General features: G+C 40.9%; 1 protein-coding gene across 2 annotated transcripts in view; it reads left to right on the top strand.

Moving 5' to 3' along the window:
* Positions 1-354: 354 nt before the first annotated feature.
* Positions 355-25292, top strand: part of GLB1L2 (galactosidase beta 1 like 2) — a gene marked incomplete at both ends in the record, with an annotated part of 37389 nt that continues 12451 nt past the window's right edge. The window contains 7 exons of one of the 2 annotated variants that reach the window (XM_081262453.1): positions 355-455; positions 11729-11926; positions 13661-13729; positions 14377-14472; positions 16494-16602; positions 19721-19813; positions 23096-23177. In XM_081262453.1, the coding sequence (XP_081118579.1) occupies positions 370-455; positions 11729-11926; positions 13661-13729; positions 14377-14472; positions 16494-16602; positions 19721-19813; positions 23096-23177 (733 nt within the window). The remainder of the gene's footprint in view (positions 456-11728; positions 11927-13660; positions 13730-14376; positions 14473-16493; positions 16603-19720; positions 19814-23095; positions 23178-25292) is intronic. The other variant, XM_081262454.1, reaches the window with a different exon arrangement.

The following is a 25292-nucleotide window of genomic DNA, read 5'->3' as shown; positions in this document are numbered from 1 at the left end:
CAACACTTGCCCAATATTTCCTCTCCTGCATTTCAAGTGCAGGCAAAGACCTTTTGAAACTTGAACTGCCTTTCGGTAACACGGTGGGAGACCAGAGCTTGTCACCTGAATCTCAGGGGAGTAGGGGATAACCCGGGCCCCGCCCCCGCCCCACCGGAGCCCCGCCGGAGCCCCGCCTCTACTTACGAGCTTCCCGGCCGCACGGGGCGGGGCCGCGTACCGCTGCCAACAGGCAGCAATGGGCCTGGCGGGTCGCGGCTGGGTTGCCCAGGCTACCAGCGCGCGGCTCCGCCCTCACTTCCAAGGCTCTCGCTTGCCACCGAGGGCTGGCTGGAGTGGGACCTGGTCTCTGCGCGCAGCAAGAGAGCAATGACCACGTGGAGCCTCCGGCGGAGGCCAGGCCGCACACTCGGACTCCTGCTGCTGGTCATCTTGAGCTTCCTGGTGATCCGCAGGTGAGAGAGAGTCCCGCCCAGCACCTGCGGGACTGCGTTCACCCCAGCCCTCCACACCTCAGGTTCTCGCCTCCTGCAGTCCACGAATCTCGACTTCCCACGGAAGCGTGCCTAGACTCCTCTTTCTTGGAGCTCAGCACCCCGGAGTCCCTCTGCGTCTCCAAGTACTCTGATCCAGGAGTCTGGGCGACACCAGGCACTGCCCTCCTAGTCACCTGTGCATTGGAACTTCTCACTCCCTATCCCTATTTTCGAGGTTCTGCTCCGCGTTCTCAGCACTCTGGGAATGTCAGCAGAACTAACCTTCACGTACTCCACCTAACCCCCTTCAGCTGTTCTCCCAGGCCCTCAAGCCTTTCCTCCCAAGCCTTCTGGAACTCTCCTCTTCCCAGAGGTCAGCGCCTCAATGCCTACAGCTATGGCAGATTTAGCCCACTCAGCAAAGTCATAAGGACGTTGTCCATTGCCTTCCTGGATCTTCAGATCTGATGTATTTGCACGCTGCTAGTATTGATAAGTGGCTCTCTCCACTTTCCCTCATTCATCAGCTGACTCCTCCATCCCTGCCCATTTAGATTTTTTTTTTTTTTTTTAACCCAGCACCTGTGTAAAAATTTTCTGGGTTCTCTACCCCAGAATTTTTCTAAACTGTATTTGTTTTTGGGCTTGGCCATCTTTCAGGTCATGCCTGGCACTTTTCATATTCAAAACCATCCGTGTTGCTGGGGAAGCCAGCAGCAGCATGCAATGATTTGGCACTGGAGGTTGGTGAGAAGCTGAAGGAGGAGCCACTGGAACTGGTAGCAGGGATATCACCTCTCAGCTTTGTCATTGGCATCTTCTCTATCCCTTTACTTCATTTCTCTGAACTTCCCCTGTGAGATAGGGATGATTTTGATGGAGGTAAAGATCTAAATGTTTTTGCTGTCAGAAGAACAATTGGAAACTTTATATTTACCATTTACACCTTCTTTGTGTTTTGTTTCTAAGATGAGGGGATGTCATAACGATGTTTGAAATAAGAAAATGGCTCTACTCTGGGGTGCAGGACACTTACAAGGCATTTCATTTCAACATTTGTTCTCAAGACTTTTCCTTTGAAGACTGGCCCTGGCTTTTGTAGGGTGTTGAGCTTTCCTACAGGTGCTGAGGCTGATGCAACTCCCAGAAGAATTGCTCAGAGCAGTGGCAGCAGGAGTGTCTTATATACAGCATGATGTCAAGGATCCTGGGCTCCAGAGAGAATGGGTTAGCTGTGTGCATATAGTCTGTTGTTGATCAGGAATACAGTAGTTTTGCATCAGACCCAAACTGAGGGCCAGCACTAAAGGGCTTGAGATAGCATACTAATAGCCCCAGGAAAGTGTGTGAGAAGGAGAGTGGGTGTTTGTTGTTGCTGGGCTAAATAGAGAGGAGGTGTCAGTTAGCTGAATGGGCTGTGAGTAGGTCTGACCTTCTCACAGGTGAGCTAATCATGTTCCTGCCCATGTGGGATAGTGAAAGAAGAAGTCAGGCCGGGGCCTAAGGAGTTGCCTGGGAATGGCTTCAGAGAATAAATAGCTGTGACTCAAGCCTGGGAATAGTTTGAAATGCTTAGGAAAGATGTTGTTTCTTCTATCCCTCTTACTTAGCAGGTAAGACAGAGACCAGAGATGCTCTGAACCAGGTTCAAGACCATCTCTTAGGATCCTTTAGAATACACTTCTTGTTTATATTTTTGATTGTCTCACCCTCCTAGCCACTTTCTGCCCAATTCCTTCTGTTAGACTTGGGCTGGATATCAGTGATTGTGAATTACTCTAGTAGCCTGGAGGCTGGAGGAGAATAGACTCTTTGTCTTTCTCTCTTCTTGCCTTACCCCAGCTTTGATTGGGTCATTAACTGAGTGGGAGGTGGGGGCCTCTCCCAGCTGTTAGTGGGGAATGTTGGCGTGGCCCATGGAATATAGGTCACATGGAAACTGGCTTCTCAGTTCACAGCATTGTGAAGCCCAGTTGTCAGGATTCTCCCTTCTTCTGTACCCCAGAAGGCAGGTATGTGGATGGCAGAGGTGGTGATGGTAGCAGAAATAATTTAATAGTAATATTTCTTTTATTTCCCTCGAAGACTTTTCCTTGGTTTGGTTCTTGGATAAACATAGTTTTTTTGATTACATGATATCTAAGAAATAGGAGGACTGGATTGACTTGAGGAGGATTTGAACCTTAAGTTTTTTTTAGCTTGAACAATGGTCTTTCTTAAAAACTATCTTTTTTGAAGTATAATTTTCATGAAACAAGGTGGACATAGTTAACATATAAAGTTTGATAAACTTTGATATGTATATATGTATATCTCCATCTTTCTCTGTGTGTGTGTGTGTGTGTGTGTGTATATATATATATATATATATATATATATATATATATATATAGAGAGAGAGAGAGAGAGAGAGAGAGAGAGAGAAAGAGAGATATGTATGTATGTTCACTCATCTGGGAAAATACCATAACAATTAAGAAAGTGAAAATATCCTTCAGCCCCCCCCCCAAATATCCTTGTACCCTTTTGTCATCATTCCTTCCCACAGTTTCCTTCTCCCCAGCCCCAAGCACTGTATATTAGTTTGTATTTTCTAGAGTTTTATAGAAATGTAATGTAAAATGAATACCCCCCCTTTTTTTTTGCTTAGTTTCTTTTACTTAGCTTATTATCTTGAGATCTATGATGCCTGTATCAGTGTGAGTCAGACCATTGAGCCAATTGCCTTCCTCTTTCTTCCACTCAATCTGTAAACAAAGAATGCCTGCTGGCGATGTAGCTAAGTTGGTAGAGTGCTTGCCTCACATGCTTGGTTCAATCTTTAGCACCACCAAAAAAAAAAAAAAAAAAAAAAAAAAAAGAATGCCTGCTTGATATGATCAAGGCAGTATGATTGTATTTTCCTTAATATAAATGCATCACTGAACAATAATTCAATCAGCTCTGCATCTCTTACAACTGAAATTTTAGCTAGCAAATACTGAGAGAAAGGAAAGCCTCCAGTAGGCAGCCAGCATTAGGCTCCTGAAAGATATGTTGATTTCTCCTTTCATCCCTGTCATTCTCTGTTCCTGCACTGCCATTACCTGGATTCTGGACACCAAGCACTTCCTGTAAAAAAGAAAAGGTGTAGGGGAATTCCATTAACTCTTTCCCCTTGGTAAAGGTGGATAACTTAGCTACGCTGGTCACTTTATTTGATCCAAATCGTAGCCTGTCTTCCAAAGGTATGTGAATGGATGGTGTCTCTTCCTGTGAGGTCATTGATTTTATGAGTTTTGCCTAGATGGACTCAACTCTGCTTGGAGGCCTGAGTCACAGTCCTTGGAATGTTCAAACCCTTTGAATTCTGTCCTTTCATCCTCTAGAGGTGAACCTTTCAGCATTTGGGAAGTGCCTCTCTCAGCAGGTAGAGGTGAAGCAAAGCTCCCTGTGCAGTGCCTTGTCATGCAGGAAAGGTGGGATGTTTGATTCACTTTGTGCTGGTAAGATAGCACCTGGACTCTTGCAGGACCATGCTAGCCAATAACCGAAGGAGACCAGAGTTTTCTTGGAGAATTGACATTATCCATGAGTTTACAATTTAGGAGTTGGGAATACCCAGAAAAGTGGGGGCAAGGAGCTGCACAGACTAGGCAGCAGAAATATCAAAATACCAAAAGGTTCTTCCCACTTTAGATCAAGGAAGTAGCAAATGAAATAAAAGCACTTAGTCTTTGAAGCAATGATACATCGTGTCACCTCAAATGCTTCTCTGGAAAAGAATTCAGGAGATTCTGGAATGCGAAGACAAAAGCTTTGAGAACATCTTGTACCTGGAAAGGACCCTGGAGCCCATTTGCTCCCTCCCACCCTTCTAACCTGCCATCTCCAGCAGGGGCAGTGTTTTTTTGGTATGGGGCTATTTGCTTCTTTGTCTCCACTCAGTTTTTTTCTTTTTCTTTTTATTTATATATGACAGCAGAATGCATTATAATTCTTATTACATATATAGAACACAATTTTTCATATCTCTGGTTGTATACATAGTACATTCACACCAATTCGTGTCTTCATACATGTAGTTTGGATAGTAATGATCATCACATTCCACCATCATTAATTACCCCATGCCCCCTCTTTTCCCCTTTAACCTATCTGCCCTATCTAGAGTTCGTCTATTCCTCCCATGCTCTCTTTCCCTATCTCAGTATGAATCAGCCTCCTTATATCAAAGAAAACATTCAAATTTGATTTTTTGGGATTGGCTAACTCCATCCACTTACTTGCAAATGCCATGATTTTATTCTCTTTTATTTCTGATTAATATTCCATGGTGTATATATGCCACATTTTTTAATCCATTCATCTATTGAAGGGCGTCTAGGTTATTTCCACAGTTTAGCTATTGTGAATTGTGCTGCTATAACCATTGACGTGGCTATGTCCCTGTTGTATGCTGTTTTTAAGTCCTGTTGGTATAGGCTGAGAAGAGGGATATGGAGATTTCTTGGAAAATTGGGAATGGAACCACCATTTGACCTAGTTATCCACTCAGTTTTAACTTTTCTTAAATCAGTTGCTCTGGATATTAAAGACCATTTTAAAAAAACAGTGCTCCTTGTTAGGAACTTCTGGGATAAAAGAGAAGGGATTGTTTTTAGAGACTTACGGTAAGGAAGCAGATATTTTTTGACTGATGTCTGTTCATTGGACTCTTGGTGGATACTCATTCTTCTGTACTCTGACACTCAATAGAAAAGTGTGTTTATCTGAAAATTTCAATTCATAGGTAGATAATAAATAAATATGATGAGTATTCAAGGATGAAGGGGGAATCTAATGAAGTGAAGCTCCCATTCTTGTCTCCTAGGGACCTTCTCTCTCCCCTCCCACCAGAGACTATTTATGAAAATGTTTTCTCTTGGAGGTATTGTATGCATCCACTTGTTCATTGGACAACAGTTCTCTATTGATGGGTATTGATTTTTAAAATATTTTGGCTACTAAAGTAAACCAAGTGAAATGAATATCTGTTAGATATATTTCTATAAGTAGAACTGCTGACCAAAACATTCATTTTAAATCTTCATAGTCATTTTCAAAATAGTACATGTCATTTCTGTTGGATTAGTATAAAGGAGATTCTAAGCTCAACTCCACAGCCTAACAGGAAGAAATCCTGTTTAATATGTGTGGAAGACAGTGTGGATTCCTTGGGTCTTACAAGAACTAACCCATCTTTTATGTACCCTTTTCAGTAAGTCCCATGTGATAGATTTTAAAATATATGTAACACATTTATGTTGTTTTTTTATTTCATGAGGTCATTGCATTCATATTTTTAGTACATCTCTAAGATCAGTCTTATTAACTGTAGAGTCCTTTTGAGTTATCTAATAGGATTTTCACTTCTCTCTAGACTGAGATAATTGATCTATTTTAGTTTACCTATTTTATCTATGAGGCTATTAATGAAAAATTTCCCATAGTGAATGTACAGTGATCCAATAGTGGGGCACCTTGTTGCTGTTGTATGTGGTAGGTTACCGATGAAAGTTTTTGTTATTTTGCATCTTAAGGTGTTGGCCTAGCACACACTTCCTTTAGAAAGTCTTGCTCTCCAAACCACAGTATTATTTCTGGTCAGGTCAGTCACCTGGTCTGATTTGCAGGAGCCTGGGTATCAGCCAGTTCTGGCTTCCTGAACCTCATCAGGAAGAAGAACAGAGGTAATGGGATGAATTCATGCCTTAGACCTTGTATCTCTGCAAAATGCGTATGCTTGCTTTGGGCTTGGCATCATCCAAGTCTTGTGGAGTATTTGATTCTTCTAGCAAAAGAACCCAAAGTATTGAGCTCAGATCAAGGGGCACATCTAAGATGGGCCAGGTACCCGGAGTGAATTCTATTTCCCTATGGCTACCATTCTTCACATCTCAAGGATTGATCCAAGAGGCAATATTTTGAAGTATAGGTGTTAAGAGAATGGCCTGGGCCAAGTACTTCCTTTCTTACACCCTTAAATTTCACTGCTAAGGGCAGAGAGAACAGAATTGACAGCTGTTGGGGGCAAATGGACATACCATCTAAAATCATGGTCTCCAGTTTGAGTGAATGAAAAAGTGAGTGTTTTCTTGGTTAGCATGTTAATATGATGCCTTAACTCAGATTCAGTTGAATTTGTTTCAGGAAGCCCAATTAGGAGCACTGTGTACCTGGAAATTGAACTTATAAGCTGTTATCTCGGATAACCAAGTGTATAATTTGTATAAAGTACTTGGGATCAGCAAGGACTTGTGTTTTGGGACTTGAAGGACTGTAATTGCAGACACCTGCTGCAGGTGTCTAGCTTAGCCATGCCCTTGGCCAACCTCATACTGCATGAATGTCTCCTGATCTCTGCCTTAGGCTGTCCAACTCCAGCTTCTCATGACTCTGTCTCTGTTGTGTCCAATTGTATGGATCCTGGCTCATTAATGTGAGATCAGACTCTGCATGCTGAACAAATGCCTAAAGGAGATGACCATGATCCAAGTGATCCCTCCCAATCCCCTCACTAGCCAGGGTTCTGATCAGATTTTGCAGGATTTATTGGTGATTTGGGAATGTGCAGTGCACATTCAAGATTGTCCTCATTAGCATGCCTTATTCAAAGAGATTTTTCAAGGAGGTGACTGGATCTGATGTCCTACAGTCACCCTGTAAGACCTGCTTTGAAACTTGAGAATCCATTCATGGTTCCATTCAGAGTGAAAGCTGTGGAAACCTGTCACCTGTTTCTTTGCCCTCTTCCATTCACACACATCCACCCAGAACTTCTTATGCCCAGGAACACCTGGCCTGCTAGAGTCTGCACTGTACCTTTTGTCCTCATGACTCACTTCAATGATTAAGAATGGAGTATCAGAAGACTTCACCCTGTACTCTACTTTCTCATCAGGAACAGTCTGATGAGAATTCTGTTCCCTAGGTTGTGGTAGAGCTCAGTCTACTTTATGTGCTGCTCTTCACATCTCGTGGCCCCATCAAGAATCCTGACACATTATGCCTTCTTCCAGGCACCTGGCCTTAGACTATGAACATGGCCACCTCGTTTTTTAGGTGGAGAAACAGAATGTTACTGAGCAGTGAAAATCCAAGGACAGATTGTCCTGTGGCAGCTGAAGCCTATATGTGATGTCTGGTTCCCTACAATGACTAAAAAGTGGCTTCTCTAAAATGAAGCCAAATACTAAAGCAATAGAAATTCCAGAAGAAAGTGTTACTATAAGCTCTAGCTGCAAAGAATGCAAGTTGCCCTTGGTTTTGTTACTGGCAGCCAAGCCAGGGAGCCTGCCTGGATCCCAGCTGGCCCAATTCAGCTGCCTACTCACATAAGCAAATGATGTAAAAAGAAACATGAAGGTAATGCAATTTGATTGAACTCGGGAGAAGCAGCTAGATTGTTTCTCTGTAGGTCTTACAGAGGGGTTATAATTTATAGAAACAAAAGCCAGGTAATATATACACCTATATCTAGGTAAGCTGTGTTAGCCAGAGAACATGTCAGTTTCAGCTTCATTGGTGCCAGCCTAGCCAGATGATAGTTGTTTAGTTTCCAATATCAGCACAAGGATGTTCTCTGTTTCAGTTTCAGCCAAGACATTTTTATCATGAGTGAACAACTCACTAGGAAAAGCAATAGAAATGGGGCCTCCTCAGGATTTGGTTAGCTCCTGGGTAATAAGCCTAAATTTAAAGTCTTTCTGACCTTTAAACCAGCCAGACATAACCACACAGTTGATATTTCCTTTATTTTATTATCACTGAGTTAATTGCTCAGGAAATTATGGGGCTATTCTTAATATGATAATCATTAGTATTAATGATCATGATTAGTGTTAATAACCATTTTCATGGTGCTTTCTCGTTTGATACATGAAGCTGTGAATTGCATCATTTCATTTTCTCATAGTGAATTCCTTTGAGAAACCCAACATTTATCATTCTAATTTTCTCACTGAATATATCTTTTTTAGCAAGGCTTTGAGGACATACTATTAACCTACCAGAAAATTTCCAGAAAAGAAATAGTTGAATTCTCTGGAATTTGGAATTTGATAACAGCTAACATTTTTTTGTATGTGATGTTTATTTCCTGCCTTTTAATAAGACTGAGAAGAAATATTTTTTAATAAAATCTAGAAAATGGCAGAACATAAATACAGTAGCAAGGAGAAACTCTAACTAGAGAGAAACTATATGTATATGTGTATGTGTGTATATATGTGTGTGTGTATATATGTGTGTGTGTGTATATGTGTGTGTATATATATATGTGTGTATATATATATGTGTATATATATGTGTGTGTGTATATATAAATATAAATATATATATGTAAATATATATATATATATATATATATATATATATATATATATGGTTGCTTCTCAAGCTTTAACTGTAGGATTAGGTTAAAATGCAGATTTTGATTCAGCAGGTTTAAATTAAGCACAGTTTTGGGCTTTTCTAACAAGCTGTAGATGAAGATACTCTGTTGTCTACAACCACACATGGAGAAGTCAGCTGATTGGTCATCCACAAAGGAATAGATTTGGGATATTTGGTAGTGGCAGGGACTATGTTAGCATGAAGTTCAAAAAGAGCACATTTCCATCCTTATTGACTTCTCTGCACTTAGTAGGGTGGGGAAACAATCATTAGAATCAGTGATGTGATGTGTGCTAAGTCAAGAATTGGAGATTGTGGTTTCTAAGTTCTGGCCAGGGAATAAATTTTGCTCCCTGCTGGAGTGATTGTTGAATTGTGTCATCTTTATCTTTGAAAACAATGAGATTGCATGCGTAGGGCCATTTTCCTTATCAGACTATCAAAATGCCTCTGTTTTGAAGAATCTGTCCATCCATTTTTTGCTCCAATTAGCTTGGGGTTGGTCCAGCAGGTAGGTGCCTGGGGAAGGGGCCTGATGAATACTTCAAGCAGGGAGGGCTGAACAGAAAGGAAAGTGTGTTCTTTGGAGTAGGTATGGTCAAAATCAAGGGAAATTGTCTGGGGTGTTGGAGGCTTGAGATAGCCAATATGGTCATGAACTTATAGCCAGCTGAGAACAAGGGGTGGTAAAGGAGGATCTAGATGGGGCCCTGGGGAAACACTGAGGCCTCTGTTGAGTAATCTAGTGCTTTATCTGCTAGGATAGAGGTCAGTAGGATTTTTTGAAAAGGGCCAGATATGAAATATTTTCAGCTTTGCAGCTTTATAGACATATTTCTGTAAAAACTGTTTATCTGTTCCCCAGAGCAGCTATATGTAGATGGTAGATGTGGCAGTTTACCAATACAACAATTTATGAATGCTGAAATATGAATTTCATGTAATTTTTTATGTGTCCCCAAATATTATTATTATGATTTTTTTCCCAGCTGCTTAAAAATGTAAAACTATTCTCAGCTTATAAGCCTTACAAAGACAGGTGGCAAGTAGGATTTGTCCTCTGGCTAGAATTGGTTAACCCCTGTCAAAGGGGTTGGATTGGTCTGATAGAATTTCAGGATACAGATCCATTATAAAATTTTAGAAATTATTACACAACTTGGCACAAAGTCTAATACATAAAATATTATACACTAAAATGGGAGGGGGAAGGATTATATCATATTAGCAAAATAAAACCAACTGAGGCTAGTCTTTGCATTATAATTGTGAAAGCAAATGCTAACATAAATTTCTTTTGTATAGTGATAATACTTCTTCATTGCACATTATAGGGTATTTAATTTCTACCTGATCCTCATAGTAGCCTTTCTGAGAAGTTGGAATGGGCATTAGCCATATTTTAGAGGATCAAACTCATGTCCACAGTGTCATTAATCCAAGGTGACAGTGCTACTCAAGGATTCATGACCAGATCATCCACTTCCAAATATTCTGTCTTTATTCCCCCATTTAGTTGGTCCTTTGGAAAAAGTAAGTCCTAAAATGTCATTTGCAAGTCACTTGTTGGAACAAGAAACTTTTCCCTTTAGAGAAAAAAAATGGTGATTAGGTCTTAGGTGACGGAGAACATAGCTTATATGTAGTCCTGTAGCTTCAGTGTAAGTTTCAAAGCTGTGAGCTTGCAAAGCAGGAAGAGGCAGGTTAAAATATATATATATATATAATTTTAATATTATATATATATTTATATATATAAATATATATATATATATTTTTTCCACATTCCATGAGTGGCCCAGAAAACAAAAGGTCAGTAATGCCCATCTTTGCATCCTGTTCCCTTGTCTGTGGCCATCAGCCCCCTCAAACTTGGGCCTCTTCCTCCTGTAAACTCAGGGAACTATTTTATGCAGAGGAGCATAAAATATGCCCAGAAATATGCCCTCTGGTGTCAAGAACTGTACTGAGAAGAGAAAAGGCACCAGTTAAAATTTGCTTTTGCCTCAAACTTACTTTTCATTTTTTTCTGTCTTCAACTTTTCTAAAATTTACGGCCACACATTTCCAGTTTCCCAGGTGTTCTGGCCAGCTTTCTCTCCTGGTCTTTAGGAGCCTAGGTGGAGGAGAGGGGGAATCCTAGGAACTCTGGGGTCATTGGGAACAATTAAAAGAAGTCCTTTTGGCCAACCCCAGAGATACTTTTTCATGGATTATAACTGTCAAACAGTCTTCCAGTCTGAGTTATGCTGGAATATCTCTTGATTGGTGCTTGATCTTCAAAAAATAACTTAATACCTGAAGTATGACCAATGAATAGATGCTGTTTAACATGGATGCCTCTTTCCAGGTATCTGTAACTCAAGTCAGGTGAGAAGGCTCAGAAGTACTATTCCTAGTAGCTGCTGCTTTAATGTTTAGTCAGGTGGCCTAGAACACCTGGCCATATTAGGAGCCTGTGAGCTATAGCTGCTCTCCAGACCCTAATGCTAGAGAGCAGCCCCTTCCCATGTAGCATGACCCTGCTTCATCCTCTCTCCTTCTAGCACATACACATCTTCATGTTGAACATTGTGTTTGTCTTGTTCCTGACTGCAGCGTCACCTTGCTCTCCTCCTGCAGTGGGGCCCAGCCCTGTGAGTGTTGCTGAAGAAAGACACCTTCCAAGGTTTGACCAAGTTGGAGGGTGGGAGCTGGGCCTGACTGCCTGGGAGCAGACCCTTTTCAGAGATGCTGAGGGCCTGTGAAGAAGGCAAGGGAGCCATTTGCCTCTCTGCTCCCCTGTTCGCTGCTGCCAGTGAGCTCCAAGGCTCCATCAGGGCATTTTCTCTTTCCAGGTTGGAGTGGAGTACTCTGATCCCTGCATGGCTCCGACATCGGCAGTTAGGGTTGCACACAAAAGGCCAACACTTTATGCTAGAGGATTCCATCTTCTGGATCTTTGGGGGCTCCATACACTATTTCCGTGTGCCCCGGGAATACTGGAGGGATCGCTTGCTCAAGATGAGAGCCTGTGGCTTGAATACCCTCACCACGTGAGTGCTGTGCCCCATCCCCTGCCACCAAACCTGGTTACCAAATAGGGGTTCCTGGTGTCTGCAGGAGGAAAAATATAAGAGGAGGATCCAGCCTAAGCTTTCTGCTTAGGTCTATGGGGTAAGAGTCTCCCTTCTTCCTAATCTCTACAGAACTCCCTATTAATAAGCACAAAAAGTTGTGAAATAACTACAGAGTCTAGAATGACCAGGTAACAATGTTGAACAAAAGAATAGAGTGAGAAAGGTAGGTAAGTGTACATGTAGGAGGGTTTTTCTTTTTTTCATTTTAATTTTTCTTATATATGTTGTGGGGCAGCTGGTGGGGGTGGGGCAGGGAGAGGGGACAGTTGAACAACTGAATTTTGTTTTCTCACAATTTTGGATGCTAGAAGTCCAAGATCAAGTTGTGAACATGTTTGGCCTATCCTGTGGCCTTCTGCTTGGCTTATAGAGAGCTATCCTCTTCCTATGTCCTTGCATGTCCTTTCCTCTCTGGATCCATATTCTGGGTATCTCTTCCTCTTCTTATAATGACCCAATAAATAAATTTTTAACAAGCAACCTGCCCAACCTCAGTTTGTACAGCAAATGAACAGAGTCTTCTTCAGGGAACAATCTGAGAAGCAATGTCCCACATTCCTTTTTTGTCATGATCCTGATTGCTGTGGTTACCATTTCAGTACCTAGTGTGATTTTGGCACATGATGGGTATGCAATACGATGTTGAATGTGCAAATCATTTTAAAAATAGATTCATTTGTGAATAATATTGATCTTTTCATGGATTTTTTCCCCCCAATTTCCAACAGATACTTGGATGAATGTCTATAAAATAAAGTGGGTTATCAGGCTGGATTGTTCCATTTTTGAGAAAAAATACATTATTATAAATCAAAAAGATGGATTTTCTTTGCTGGTTTATGAACTGGCTTTGAAGAGTTATAGGAGTGTTCTGAGATGTGACTGCATTTTTGAAAGAAATGTGGATAGCATCTCAGAACTCCTGAAGATTATGGGAATACTGCAGGATAAACATTCTGCTTTGGTAACAAAGCAGAACAATCTACATTTGCTGAAACATGAAACTCTTGAGAATGAATTGGAAGCCATAAAGCCTCCCTTCACCTGTGAATATTCTTTGCAGTTGGAGAAGGTTCTGTTAGGCCCATGATGTGCTGGTCAGGGAGGAGAGCAACTTTCTTAACTATTATAGTGCATGAGTGTTATCTCCCATCTCTTGAGTTGGCCTCCTTTAACAGCTTACTGAGTGCCATTATCTTTCCATTAGAAGCCCCATTCTATTGCAAGTTTTGGAAATATGGATGCTTTAGTAAAATAGGATTAATAACTGAAGTTTCTTTCTGCCCTACTTTTATCTCTTTTTCCAACATACTTACTTCTTTCTCACTGACAAGGGATAGGGATGGCAAGTTGACCTGTGCTCATTGAGCCTGACTTTTTACTCTGCGTGTCTCACGCTTTACCTAAATCTTGTTGAACTTCTTCTTCTCCTAAGGAGATGCGATGTTAGTGCCCTGGGGGTTGCCTTGCATTCTCTTCTGTCCCAGATCTGTTCAGTTAGTTCTTGGTTCTGGTCCTGAACCCATTAAGAAGCATATCTTCAGCCATCATAAAAGAAACGTATCTTCTTTTAGGGACAAGAAAGGTAATCTAGGAGGTGAAGTGGAATAATTAACAAAGTCTTGCCTATAATTGTATTTTCTATTACAGCTATGTCCCATGGAACCTCCATGAGCCAGAAAGAGGCAAATTCAACTTCTCTGGGAATCTGGACTTAGAGTATGTGGTACTGCTGCTTCTGTGACCAGGCCCAGAGTGGGTGACAGACACATGGCCACTTAGATTAGACTAAGAACCCTAGTGGTATCTGGGCTGTGGTTTGAAAACCAGACAGGAACCAAGATCTGGAGCCTTGTTCTGAGGATGCTCTGAGTGGCTCTGTACCCAGAACTCAGTTGTTCTTCAGCAATGATGTGTTACCCAGGGGTGCTGGGCTGCAGTCTTTGACCCAGCCTCTCTATTGCAGCCTAGAGGGGCTAAGATCCTTGGTGCTACCTGACTCTAAGTGGGATCCAGCCACCTGGCTGGGGTCAGAGATACTCTGTGAGCTTTCAGGGGTATTGCTGGGTAAGAGGCTCTGCACCCTGATGCCTTTATTCCTTATGCTGCCAGTGGGGCTGAGCTGATCCTGATTCTGGGAGCCAGTACAAATGCAGCTCCCAGGGCCACTGGCCTCTGACCAGAAGGATTCCCTTTTCTGGTGGGCTGGGCTGACCCTCCCCCCCCCGCCCCCAGTCTTCCTGGTTAAGAGAAGAAAGGGAATGAAAAGCTAGGTAACTCTGACACACTGTCATGTGTGAGGCTCCCTTTTATGCCACCTCCCTGTGGACTCTCATGAGAGGGCCTGACTTTGTTTATCTCCCCAGGGCCTTTGTCCTGATGGCTGCAGAGATTGGGCTGTGGGTGATTCTGCGTCCAGGTCCATACATCTGCAGTGAGATTGACCTTGGAGGCTTACCCAGGTAAGACTGGCTGAAAGAGGCCAGTGTGGCTTGAGGGATCTCTGTGCTAATACAAAATATTCAAAGAATATTGATTTAGTTTGGTTTTCAAGGTATAGTTTCTATTCTGTGCTAAATTTCCTTTTCAGAATAAGTAGCATCCAAAAGGGGTAATTTTGAATGATGTTGCAGTTATTGGCCTTGTAAAATTCCATTGGATTGTGTTAAGTGGTAAACAGCAGCAAGAGGATTGGACATTCTGGAGCTTTTTATTCCTCTGGGCCCAACTGTGAAGTTGAAACTCAGACAGATCATTTGTCTGCCCTTGGCTTAACTTTCCCTCACTACAAATGGAAAAATCAAACCTGCCCTATTTTTTAAGGATATTACCAATCATTTTTTTTTAAAGTTCAGTATTTTGGTAAAGTATAAGAGAAGCTTTTGTTTCTGTTTTGTCTTCAATTTTTCTAATGTCTGATCTTTCTAAATGTAATTTGTTGAACTACAAATCTGGACAAGGATCAGCTGGGATCCCATTCATTTCCTTATCCTAGTCATTACTGCCATTATTTTCCAGTAAAAAAAAAAAAAAAAAAAAAGATTTTCTTTGTTATAATAGGTATAATCTTTCCTAGCCTCATACTGTACCAGATGGTAAGACCCAGGCTCCCCACCCTATGCTGCCCCAAGAGAAAAGACTGATCTCGTTTTCCCAGAGTCTCCCGGGGAACTTTCTTCCCACAGCACAAGCTCCAAGGCCCTGCTTTGTTTTCTCTCTAAGTTTCCAGCTCAATCAGCCCTTCCCTCAGGGGCTCAGCCTCTCTCTGAGTTGGCATTGTGTTTGGAACAAGGCTGTGAACACAGCAGAGTAGAGTCCCAAGTCCCTATGGATTACAGGGTCAGTGATTTCCTGGAGCTCAGCTAGAGGAAGATAGGATTTAACAATCTTAGAAGCAGCAAGAAGCTCTGGACCTCAGACCTTCTGCCAGGCTCTATGTGGCACCTTTGCATTTACTAGGGTGTCCCTTGAGGCACAGCAGGGGAGGGTGAAGCCACAGTGCAAGTGATAAACTACACCTTTGATGTGACGGGGAATGTGGAGGTTAAGCACTAGGAGGCCCAGGTCTCCTCCATTTAAAAAAAAAAATTATTCTACTTTGTTATATATCACAGCAGAATGCATTATAGTTCATATTACACATATAGAGTACATTTTTCATATCTCTGGTTGTATACAAAGTATATTCACACCATTCATGTCTTCTCTGACTTTGTTCAGGGCTTTGGAATCAGGTCAAGGGATGCCCCAGAGCCTTTTGTTAGAAAATATGTTTTTTGTTAGAGTTTCAAGTGGGAAGGAAGTACTTGGACTTCTGTTTTAGAACCAAGCCATAGTGCTGTGTTTCTTTGGGGGAAATTGTCATCACAGCATTCAGGGTAGAGAAAGAAATTGAATCTACTGCTGCTGCCACTGGCCAAGCTCTGCAGGGCTGATGTGGCTCATGCAAAGAAGTCTGTGGTCAGCAGGGACACATCCAGACTGCAGTCACCTTTCACGGGCTGTGCTGGCTCATTTTTCTGGGTGACCCTGGAAGATCGTGACTGTGTCCTTCTCCAGCCCCAGTGATGATTCCTAACCCTTTTGGCTTCACCATTTTGTTGGGGAATAGTGGATGGAAATGCTTGCAACCTGGGTCTTGGGTCCCATGAAAAGCTTTTCTTACTGTGTGGCAGTGAGTGATAGGTAGAGGTCTATAGCTGGAAAGCTGGAAATGACCTTCCTCCAGAGTTGTGCTAGTGGGTAGGGAAGCAGTGGAGAGTGCAGGTTGACTCTGTTGCTTGCCCTTGAATCTGTTTATACATCACCTAACATCCTAGTTGAGTGGAGGTAGTGAGATAGGAATGACTCTCAGCTCATCCTGGTCTCCAGAGTCATCCCTGAGTTCTCTGGAGCTACTACCTTCTCGGCACCGTGAGCCTGCCCCAGGAAAACCCACAGATCCTGATTCTAATGATCCTGTCCTCTCCCTTTTCTTTCTAAGCTGGCTACTCCAGGACTCTGGCATGAAACTGAGAACAACTTACAAGGGCTTCACCGAGGCAGTGGACCTTTACTTTGATCACCTAATGTCCAGGGTGGTGCCTCTCCAGGTAAAAGCAAACGGACTCTTTGATATTTTACTTATCTTTCTTCTAGGTAGTAGGTAATCCTAGATAAGTTCTCAGACCAAGGAATCCACAGTTCTATTCAACACAGGAACACACTCTTCCTGACTGCCTGAGTTTTAGAATCAGAGGGACTCGTGATAGTGATCTTTTCAAGGAGCTGTGTATTTCAGTGTGGTATCAGCCAAAGTTAAATGGACAGACAGGTGTCAGGACTCACATTTCTCTGTATAGTTCCAGAGTCATGACTCATGATGGGTAAGTAGGATGTCTTAATAACTGAAAACACCATGTGTCAATGTCCCAATAGCATTGTGGCTCAGTTCTGCAGAGTGGAGCACACATGGATAGGCCCTTGTGAACTAAACACATGATTTTTTGGTAATTATTAAATTTTAAGTACTTTTCAAGGTACTTCCCTCTGCTAACCAAAAAGGTACTGCTTGATATGCATTTACTATTTAAACAAATATGTTAAAATGAGTCTTGGAGGGAGTATTTAATATTTTATGTAATATTTTATGTAATAATTAGAAGCAATAAAAAAGGAGAATGAGAATAATTAAAGTTGCTTAAGTCAAACCATGAAGAATGGCATTAAGGAATTAGTACATCAAAATTAATGTATCAATAAAAAATTGCTCTTGAGTTAATTCTTTGGAATGTTCATAGCATACATAAATCAAAGAGAACAGCCAGCTAAAGAACAGATGTCAATTAAATATGAATTTCAGGTAAGCAAGGAATTTTTTCTTAGTGAAATATTTCCCAAATAGCATGTAAGTTTTTACATTTAGAAAACTTATTCATTGTTAATATAAAAATGTCTTCATTATAAAATGCAAATGTAACTGGGCATCTTATATTTTTATTTACTAAATTTGGCAGACCTAATCATGAAAGAAGCAAGAAGCTTGGAAGTTATTAGCCTAGATTTTTGTAGGGAAGATGGAGTTACTGAGGAGATTCAGCAGGTGGTGCTGATAGGCTGGGTGGTGGAAAAGAGGTGGGAGCACTATCAAGGCCATTATGGGTACATAGTTCAGAGGCATTCTTGGGCATGGAAGTGGCATAACCAAGGTTTTTTTTTCCTGGTTATAATTATTGTATTCATTTTTAAGTATTATATATAATATCCTAAATTTATGATATCTGATCTTAAAATGATAAAAACTTAACTTTGATTACTTTATATTTCTATTTCCCCACTTAATTGATATAACAAATTATATCTTTTTATATGTTGTACTCAATAATCTATATTCTGCTTTTTATGTTTTAAATCTTGTAGAAATAAAGTGTCATTGTACATTAAAATTACAATAATATTGCTTTACATTTTTTTCACATTTTTAGTTTTACTGGAGAACATTATATTTTTATACAACTTCAAATTACAGTCTAGTATTCTTTTATTTCAATTTGTTGCTTTTATCACAGAGCAAGTTCAGGCGTAATGATCTCCCTCAACTTTTCTTTGTCTGGAAATGTCTTAATTTCTCTTTCATTTTTGAAAAAGTTATCTCAAATACAAAATTTTTAGTTGAGACATTTTTTCCTTACAGTGTTGAATATGTCATTCCAAATACTTTCTGGCCTTCAAGATTTCTGCTGAGATATACCTGATAGTATTATTGAGTATCCCTTCTATGTGACAAGTCACTTTTCTCTTTCTGCATTCAAGAATCTTTGTCTTTATATTTCAACAATTTTGTTTGTTATATAAAGTATCTCTTTGTAGGTTTCTGGGTTATCCTGTTTGGAATTTTTTGAGCTTTCTGAATGTACATATTCATGTCTTTTCCCAGATTTGAAAAATTTTCAGCCATTATTTCTTCCAAATTATGTTTTCAAGCTCACTTATTATTTCTGTTTCCTGTGTGAATCTGCTGTTGAACTTCTCTAGTGGATTTTTTGTTTATATACTGAATTCTTTCAGCACAGAATTTCTGTTTTGTTTCTTTTTAAAAATTTCCATGTCTTCATTTATATTCTTATTTGTTCATATGTCATTTTGTTGATTTCCTTTAATTTTTGTCTTATTTTTTCTTTTGCTCTTTAAATGTATTTTTGACATTTATAACATCTTTGTCTAATATGTCTGGTTATGTGTATGTGTGTATGTTTTTAGAGACTATTCTGAGATTTATTTTGTTCTTTTGAACAGACTATGTTTCTCTGTAATTCTTTTTATAAGCCTTGTGTTTTTTGTGAATCATTGGGCATTTGGGGGGGGGGAGGAACTTATTTCACCCTGTCTTTTATGCAGACCGGTTAGGAAGATCTTTCCCAAATAATGGGCTTCTGAACCTAGAGATCAGGCCAGAGTAAAGACACAAGATTACAGATGTTTTCTGAGAATATCTTCTGTTTGCACCTGTCTATACACTTTCTTCACACCCTGTTTGCTTTTACATGTCTTCATTTCCCAAAGAGTCTCATCAGAGTTTCTTGGGTGTTCTGTCATATTCTTCTGCTCATAATTTCTTGCCCACAGCCATCCACAAGTCTGTAGTCTTCTGTAGTTTCACATACTATAATCTCTCTCACTGAATTCTGAAGCTTCCAAACTTGATGTTTCCTGTTGGTGTTTCAAGTCAGATGAGACAGAAACAAGTTCTCCAGGCAGCTCACAGACAAACTAGAGAATTGCAAACAAGTTCCCTTCTGCCCCCTCCATCCTGGTGGAGGGAACTGGAAATTTGGGACACTTTATCCCAACCACACCATGTTATACTGAGGAGAGATGGGAGGGATAGGGATGTGTAGCAAGATTTAGTAAAAACCATAACGAAATTTCCTATTCTCTTGCATGTGACTATCTTGATTGGGTAGTCACTTGCTTGCTTTGATATGTTACTGGTTTCCAGAGCCCCTATAAGCTTATTTAGTCAGTTTGTACTTGTTTGGTATTTCCATGGAGAACAAAGTCCTGATGCTTCCTATTCCACCATCTTGATTATAGTATTCTCAATTATATTCCAAACCTTTTGAGACTTGTTTTTGGATACGTTGATAGTAATTAAGAGATAAGTATGATGAATTTAGATTATATGGCTTTTACTACAAACTCAGCTTCTGATTATTTATCTCTTTTCCCCAGTATAAGCATGGAGGACCCATCATTGCTGTGCAAGTAGAGAATGAATATGGTTCCTATGACAGAGATCCTGCTTACATGCCTTACATCAGGAAGGTAAGGGTCAGCTTGGTTCATTTCTTCATATTCCTTCCTCTAGAATGTCTTAAGAGTTGTGATGTATGGATCTAATATTTTCCTCATATTAATACTATGTCTCCCAACTTCATTTATCAATTAATGAATTTGTCTCCATTGTTTTATTTTAACAGGGTTTTCACTTATTTTCCCTTTATTGAGTGGGATTAATTTGGGGATTGCAGTACATATGTGTGTTGCAGGAGCTAAGAATAATGGAATTGATTTAATTGTGTGGCAGCAATTAGGGAAGGTTTCCTCAAGAGTCTGCCTTCATTCCAGTGCCTAAAGCCACGGCTCCAAGCTTTAGCTACAGGTTGGCTTTCCCTTGAGAGTTTTTAAAAATTTCAATGCCCCAGTCATATATATGAGAATCTCTGGGGTGGTTCTCAGATATCCAATCCTATTGTATGGGAGAGGTTGAGAACTACTGATTTAATATTCAGCAAATCATGGAGGGAAAGGACTAAGGTAACATATAAAAGAATAGACTAATATTAAAATCTGGTTTCTGTCAAATTGTAGCTGAGACCTTGAACAAATGCCTTCATTTTTCTAAGCCTCTTATTTTTCTTCTATACAATAGGATTACAAAGAGTCTCTGCCTCTTACCTATATTATGTGAGATCATACAGATCAATGCTATTCTAGACAAATAGCAAATTTTTCAGTAAATAAGACTTTGATGGAATCTTTGGCATTTGTTTCAGAGTACTTTGAAGGGTCAGCCATGGTGTGACTTGAAATGATAAATGGCCTCTGTGAATGCATCTAATTGGAAGCTGGATGGCTTTGGATTTTGATGGCCTGTGCAGTATCTCTTCTGCTGTCACACACAGATTCATTTTTTATCTGGGTCCTCTGTAGAGTGAGGACCAAGGCTCAAGCACTTCAGCTTGTAGATTCTTACAGACTTTCACTTCTTGTGTGCAGAAAGCTGTCTTAGTAGAGTCTAAGCCTGTGTTCAGGAATGGTGACATTCCTTAAGCTGGAAAGGGGCAAGTTCAGACCTGGTAGTCAAGACCAACCACAGCCTGAAATAGAGTCACATCTAGCTTCCTTTTCACCTTTGAATTACCTAGAATAATCCTACTGCAAACACAGGACTTGAGAGCTTCCTCTTCTATACTTTGTTCCCTCAGACTACCTCTTATAACCTGTGGCTTCTCCAGTAATTTTTTACTTGATTCAGCTGCAGAGAAGGAATGTTTCATGAGTTGCAAGAGATGAGAATATAGCTTCCTCAGAAACCTCTCCTGTTCATTCATGTTTTACTGGTGCATGGCACCCAGCCTCTTGTCATCCTAAAGCTCTTGGGAAAATCCCCTTCTGAACTGCCATGCAACTTTCCCTGGGGGGCAGTGTGGGAGGCAGTAGCTGAGTTATGGACATTGCCAGCATCGCTTGACTGCGGGCAAGACCCCTTTCTCCTTTCTGAGTCTTAGTTTCATCATGTGCAAAACGGAGGCATGAATGGCTGTTGTGCGGGGGCTCTGACCCAGGAAACAGACTTGGGTTTCGGCAGATGGAAGATCCAAGACATAGTAGACATGTTTTATTCAGTGGTGGCCACAGCTATTAGCCAGCCCCCAGCCTCAGCTTCAGCCCCCAGCCAGTTCCATTTTAGCTCCTTCCTTCTTTGTCATATATAGTTAAGTTATATATACTTATATATAGTTAAGATATTAATTAATATATGTTAAGATATTAATTCTGAAGGACCTTTTTATATGCAGGCCAAACAAAGAAGGCATAATGCCAACAAATTATATAAAGGGAGGGCACATGTTCAAACTTAATATTTATGACCTTGAATCTATATGCTGAATCACAGTGTTCCTGGCCTTGACTAATCATAATGTAGCCAGGTGCCAGTCCTGGCTACATACTAAAAACATAACATAGCCCGCCAGAAGTCTCGGTGAGGGAGCTTAACTATAGCCATTTTTGGGCCTGCCCCAACAACGGCTTTTTCTAAGACTGAGTCGTTTCTCTAAGAATATGAGATAAGACACAAAGCACTTAACTGTGCATGGCCTGTGACTGGTGCCAGGAAATTGATAATCATCTTTTACCGGGTAGAGTCAATGAATTAATGACCATGAAAATTTAAGCATGTGCATATTGTAGGACTTTAAAGTAAATGTTTGTTATAAATAGTGAATGACTGGGTGTATAGTTCAAGGGGGTTGATCCAGGGTTGCTGATAAAGATCTTATCTGGCTTCATGGATTGAACTCTTCAGCGTCTATCATCCCTGGGAACTACAACCCCATTCTGCTCTTTTCTTATCAGTCTATGGGATTTGTTCTTGGAGGTCAGATCCACTTTATTCACTGACTAGATAATCTCTCTGCCTCCCCTATTTCCAAAAAAATTCAGTTGAAATATGCAGTCTTATTTTCATAATATCTGCAGTGAAAATGATAGGAAGATCACCTTTGCAGTGGTTTCTGTTCCCAGTGAACCCAGAGTCCCAGAAGAGAACCTTTGAAAGTGGGAAGATTCTGGGTTTAGCACATACTCTCTCATCATACTTTATTCAGCCTTACTGAAGCTCTTGGTCTCTACTGTTAAGATATTAATTCTGAAGATGCAGTAGGACAGTCTACAAAGTGCTTAACAGAAGGCCTGGTGTGATAGTAAATACTGTATAAATGTTAGCTATTATCTGAGTAGTAACAATCCTTATTGCCCCTCAACTATAGCTTCTTCCTTTTACTTATTCATTCTCTGGTTTACAAACTCCAGGAGTGCTTTCTGCTCTGCTCAGTCTGGGTAGTGCACCATAGTCACATCACTGAGGCACTGCTGGGCATCATGCTCTTGCTTTAGATCACACTCACACTGGCTCAATGTGGGGAAAAGACAGTGAGCTTGTTCATGGTGTGGGTGAAGTGAAAGATGTAGTGCTGTCCTGGAAGTCTGATCTACTTGCTGGAGCCCAGCAGACTCCTGAGCCATAGCTGGCCACTGAGAGGTCCATCTGAGAACAACAAACTGACCAGACCTTCAGAAACATCCATGGGCTGCCAAAGATCAACAGCCCTGTCCTCTGCTACAACTAGAAATCAAGTTTATTGGAGCTTTGCTGAATCTGACAGGTGCAGACAAAATGGGCTTTCCTCTGTTTTCTGTAGATATATGCTTCCTTTTAATTTCTTCCTCTTGCTCTTCAGGCTACCTCATTCTCAGCAGTATTACACTGCAGAAGCTTTGGAGAATGGGGATAGACTTTGATTTTTCCTTTATTCCCAACAGGCCTTAGAGGACCGTGGTATCATAGAACTGCTCTTGACTTCAGACAACAAGGATGGCCTAAAGAAGGGAATGGTCCATGGAGGTACTTGCAAGGAGCCTGTGTGAGGGGCCCTACGATTCATATTCTTCCAGGCAGGACTGAGGCATAAGCAGGAGTCTTTCTGATTTGTTCCGCATGGCACCAGCCTGGGAGTTCTGAGCTGCAGTGGGTGGCAGGCCCATGTCAGAGATAGATATACTATGACCAGCTCTATGTCTGGTCTACCGTTCCTGCTGTACTCTCTGGTCAGTAAAAGCTTTTGGTAGATGCTTCCCCACATGAAGGCTTCCTTTAATTAGAAAATTGCAGCTCCATTTTCCCTCTATTGCACATGCCCCAAACCTTGTCCTCATTCTTAGCTTCTCTCCTGTATGCCTGATACACAAGCCATGGGCACATTCTTTTTATTTTTAGCTTTATCTTCAAAATACCTAAAGAATCCAAACATGTTTTACTCTCTCAGCTGTCACCATCATTTCTTATGTGCATTACTGCAGTAGCATTTTGACTGACCTCCCTTTTTCCCCGCCTGACTTCTCCAGCAACATTTTCTCAACGTAGCAGCCAACATTTTCAACATTTCCTCAACATAGTAGTGTGCCTTATAAATATAACCCAGGTTACCTTACTGTTCTGCTTATGCTCTAGGTGCCCCAGAGGAAAGCCCAAGTTTTGAGACTGACCTTGTAGGACTTTCCAACACAGCCTGCAGAACTGGCTGGCTTCATCCTCTGCTGAGCTCCCCTCACCCACTCTGTTCTACCCTTTTGGCCTTATTGCTCTTCCTCAAACACACTGGACATGCCAATTTCAAAGACTTCATATATCTTTCAGAGACCTGCATGGCTATTCTCCAGGGTCACCTTTGCAGCAAGTACCTTAGTACCTGGTAGAAATTGCACCTCCTCCCAAGGATCACCCATTCCTCTCCCTTGCTCTATTTTGTCTTCTAACATTAGGGGAAATCTCTGTTTTACCACAGCACTAAGCTCTGTAGAGGTTGGGTTTTTTGTGTCTTAATCCAGCTGTATTTTCCTGTCCAGATATGGTGTATCTCTCCTTTCAGATGTAGTGGGACTCTTTTTCTAGGCTCCTATAACTGTGCTTGCCTTTGCTATATATACTTGTACTCCACTTTGTTTCTTTTGCATTTCCTTCCATAGGCTGATCTGTAGGTAGGGAATTTTATCTTTAATATCACCCAACAGAACCAGGAAGGTCGTGAATTAACTCAGGGAATTACTGCTTGGGTGCATGGAGAGGATAGTGAGTTAACAGGATCCTGAGCCTTGGGGGTGTGACCAGGGCCAGCAGCGATTCCCATTGTTTCCACGAGGTGATGCTGTCTCCTCATGGCTGCTACAAGGATGTCCAGAGCCTTTTGTGACCCAATCACCATCCTTGGGAGGAGCTCTGGTTCCTCTGATGCTGGCGTACATTTTTAGTGCTGGTTAGTCTACTAATTAAAGGCCTTGGGAAGACGATAGGGAATCACTGCTCTTTCCATTTCCTCCCCTCCTCTGTAGGCCCCACCCGTCAATCCCCTAGTGACTCCTGCTACTGGGAAAGATGCTTTTTAGTTTACAATATGAATTAAAGCAATTCATTCACACAGGCTAAAAGTAAAAACAATAGAAAATATTTATCTAAAAATACAGTTTTGCCTGCCTTTCCATCCTGTTCCCCAGAATGACCATTTTAAATTCTTAAGTTTTTTCTTCCTGTACATTTCTTACTGTATCTAAATAACGTGTATATAGAACTCTACATTAATTGATTTAAGATTCTCTTACTTCAACTGGCTTTTCAATGTGCTTAGTTTTCACTTGCAAGGTATTAGTTTCTTATTTGTCTTTTCATTTCAATTTTTCTCTTTTATTCCTTTTGCCATCCCCAACCTTTGCACCCTTTTTATTTTTTTAACACAGTCTTTTCTAAAATCTTCTAGACACCCATCATTGGTATTTTTCAAATGCCTGTGCATATGAGATCCCACATCAGGTCCTATCTGGCTATCTGGAGGCCTGGTTTCTTGTATTTCTGATCTGCTGGTGACCTACCATACAGTTTTCATCCTGAGACTGACCTGTGTGTTTCTCTTGTATTGGATCCCGCTTACTGGAGTTCTGGATATTGTTCTATCATTTTATTTTATTT

Source organism: Spermophilus citellus (assembly GCF_964194105.1).
Source record: "Spermophilus citellus genome assembly, chromosome: 2".
NCBI lineage: Eukaryota > Metazoa > Chordata > Mammalia > Rodentia > Sciuridae > Spermophilus > Spermophilus citellus.
This window is presented reverse-complemented; position numbering and strand designations above follow the sequence as displayed.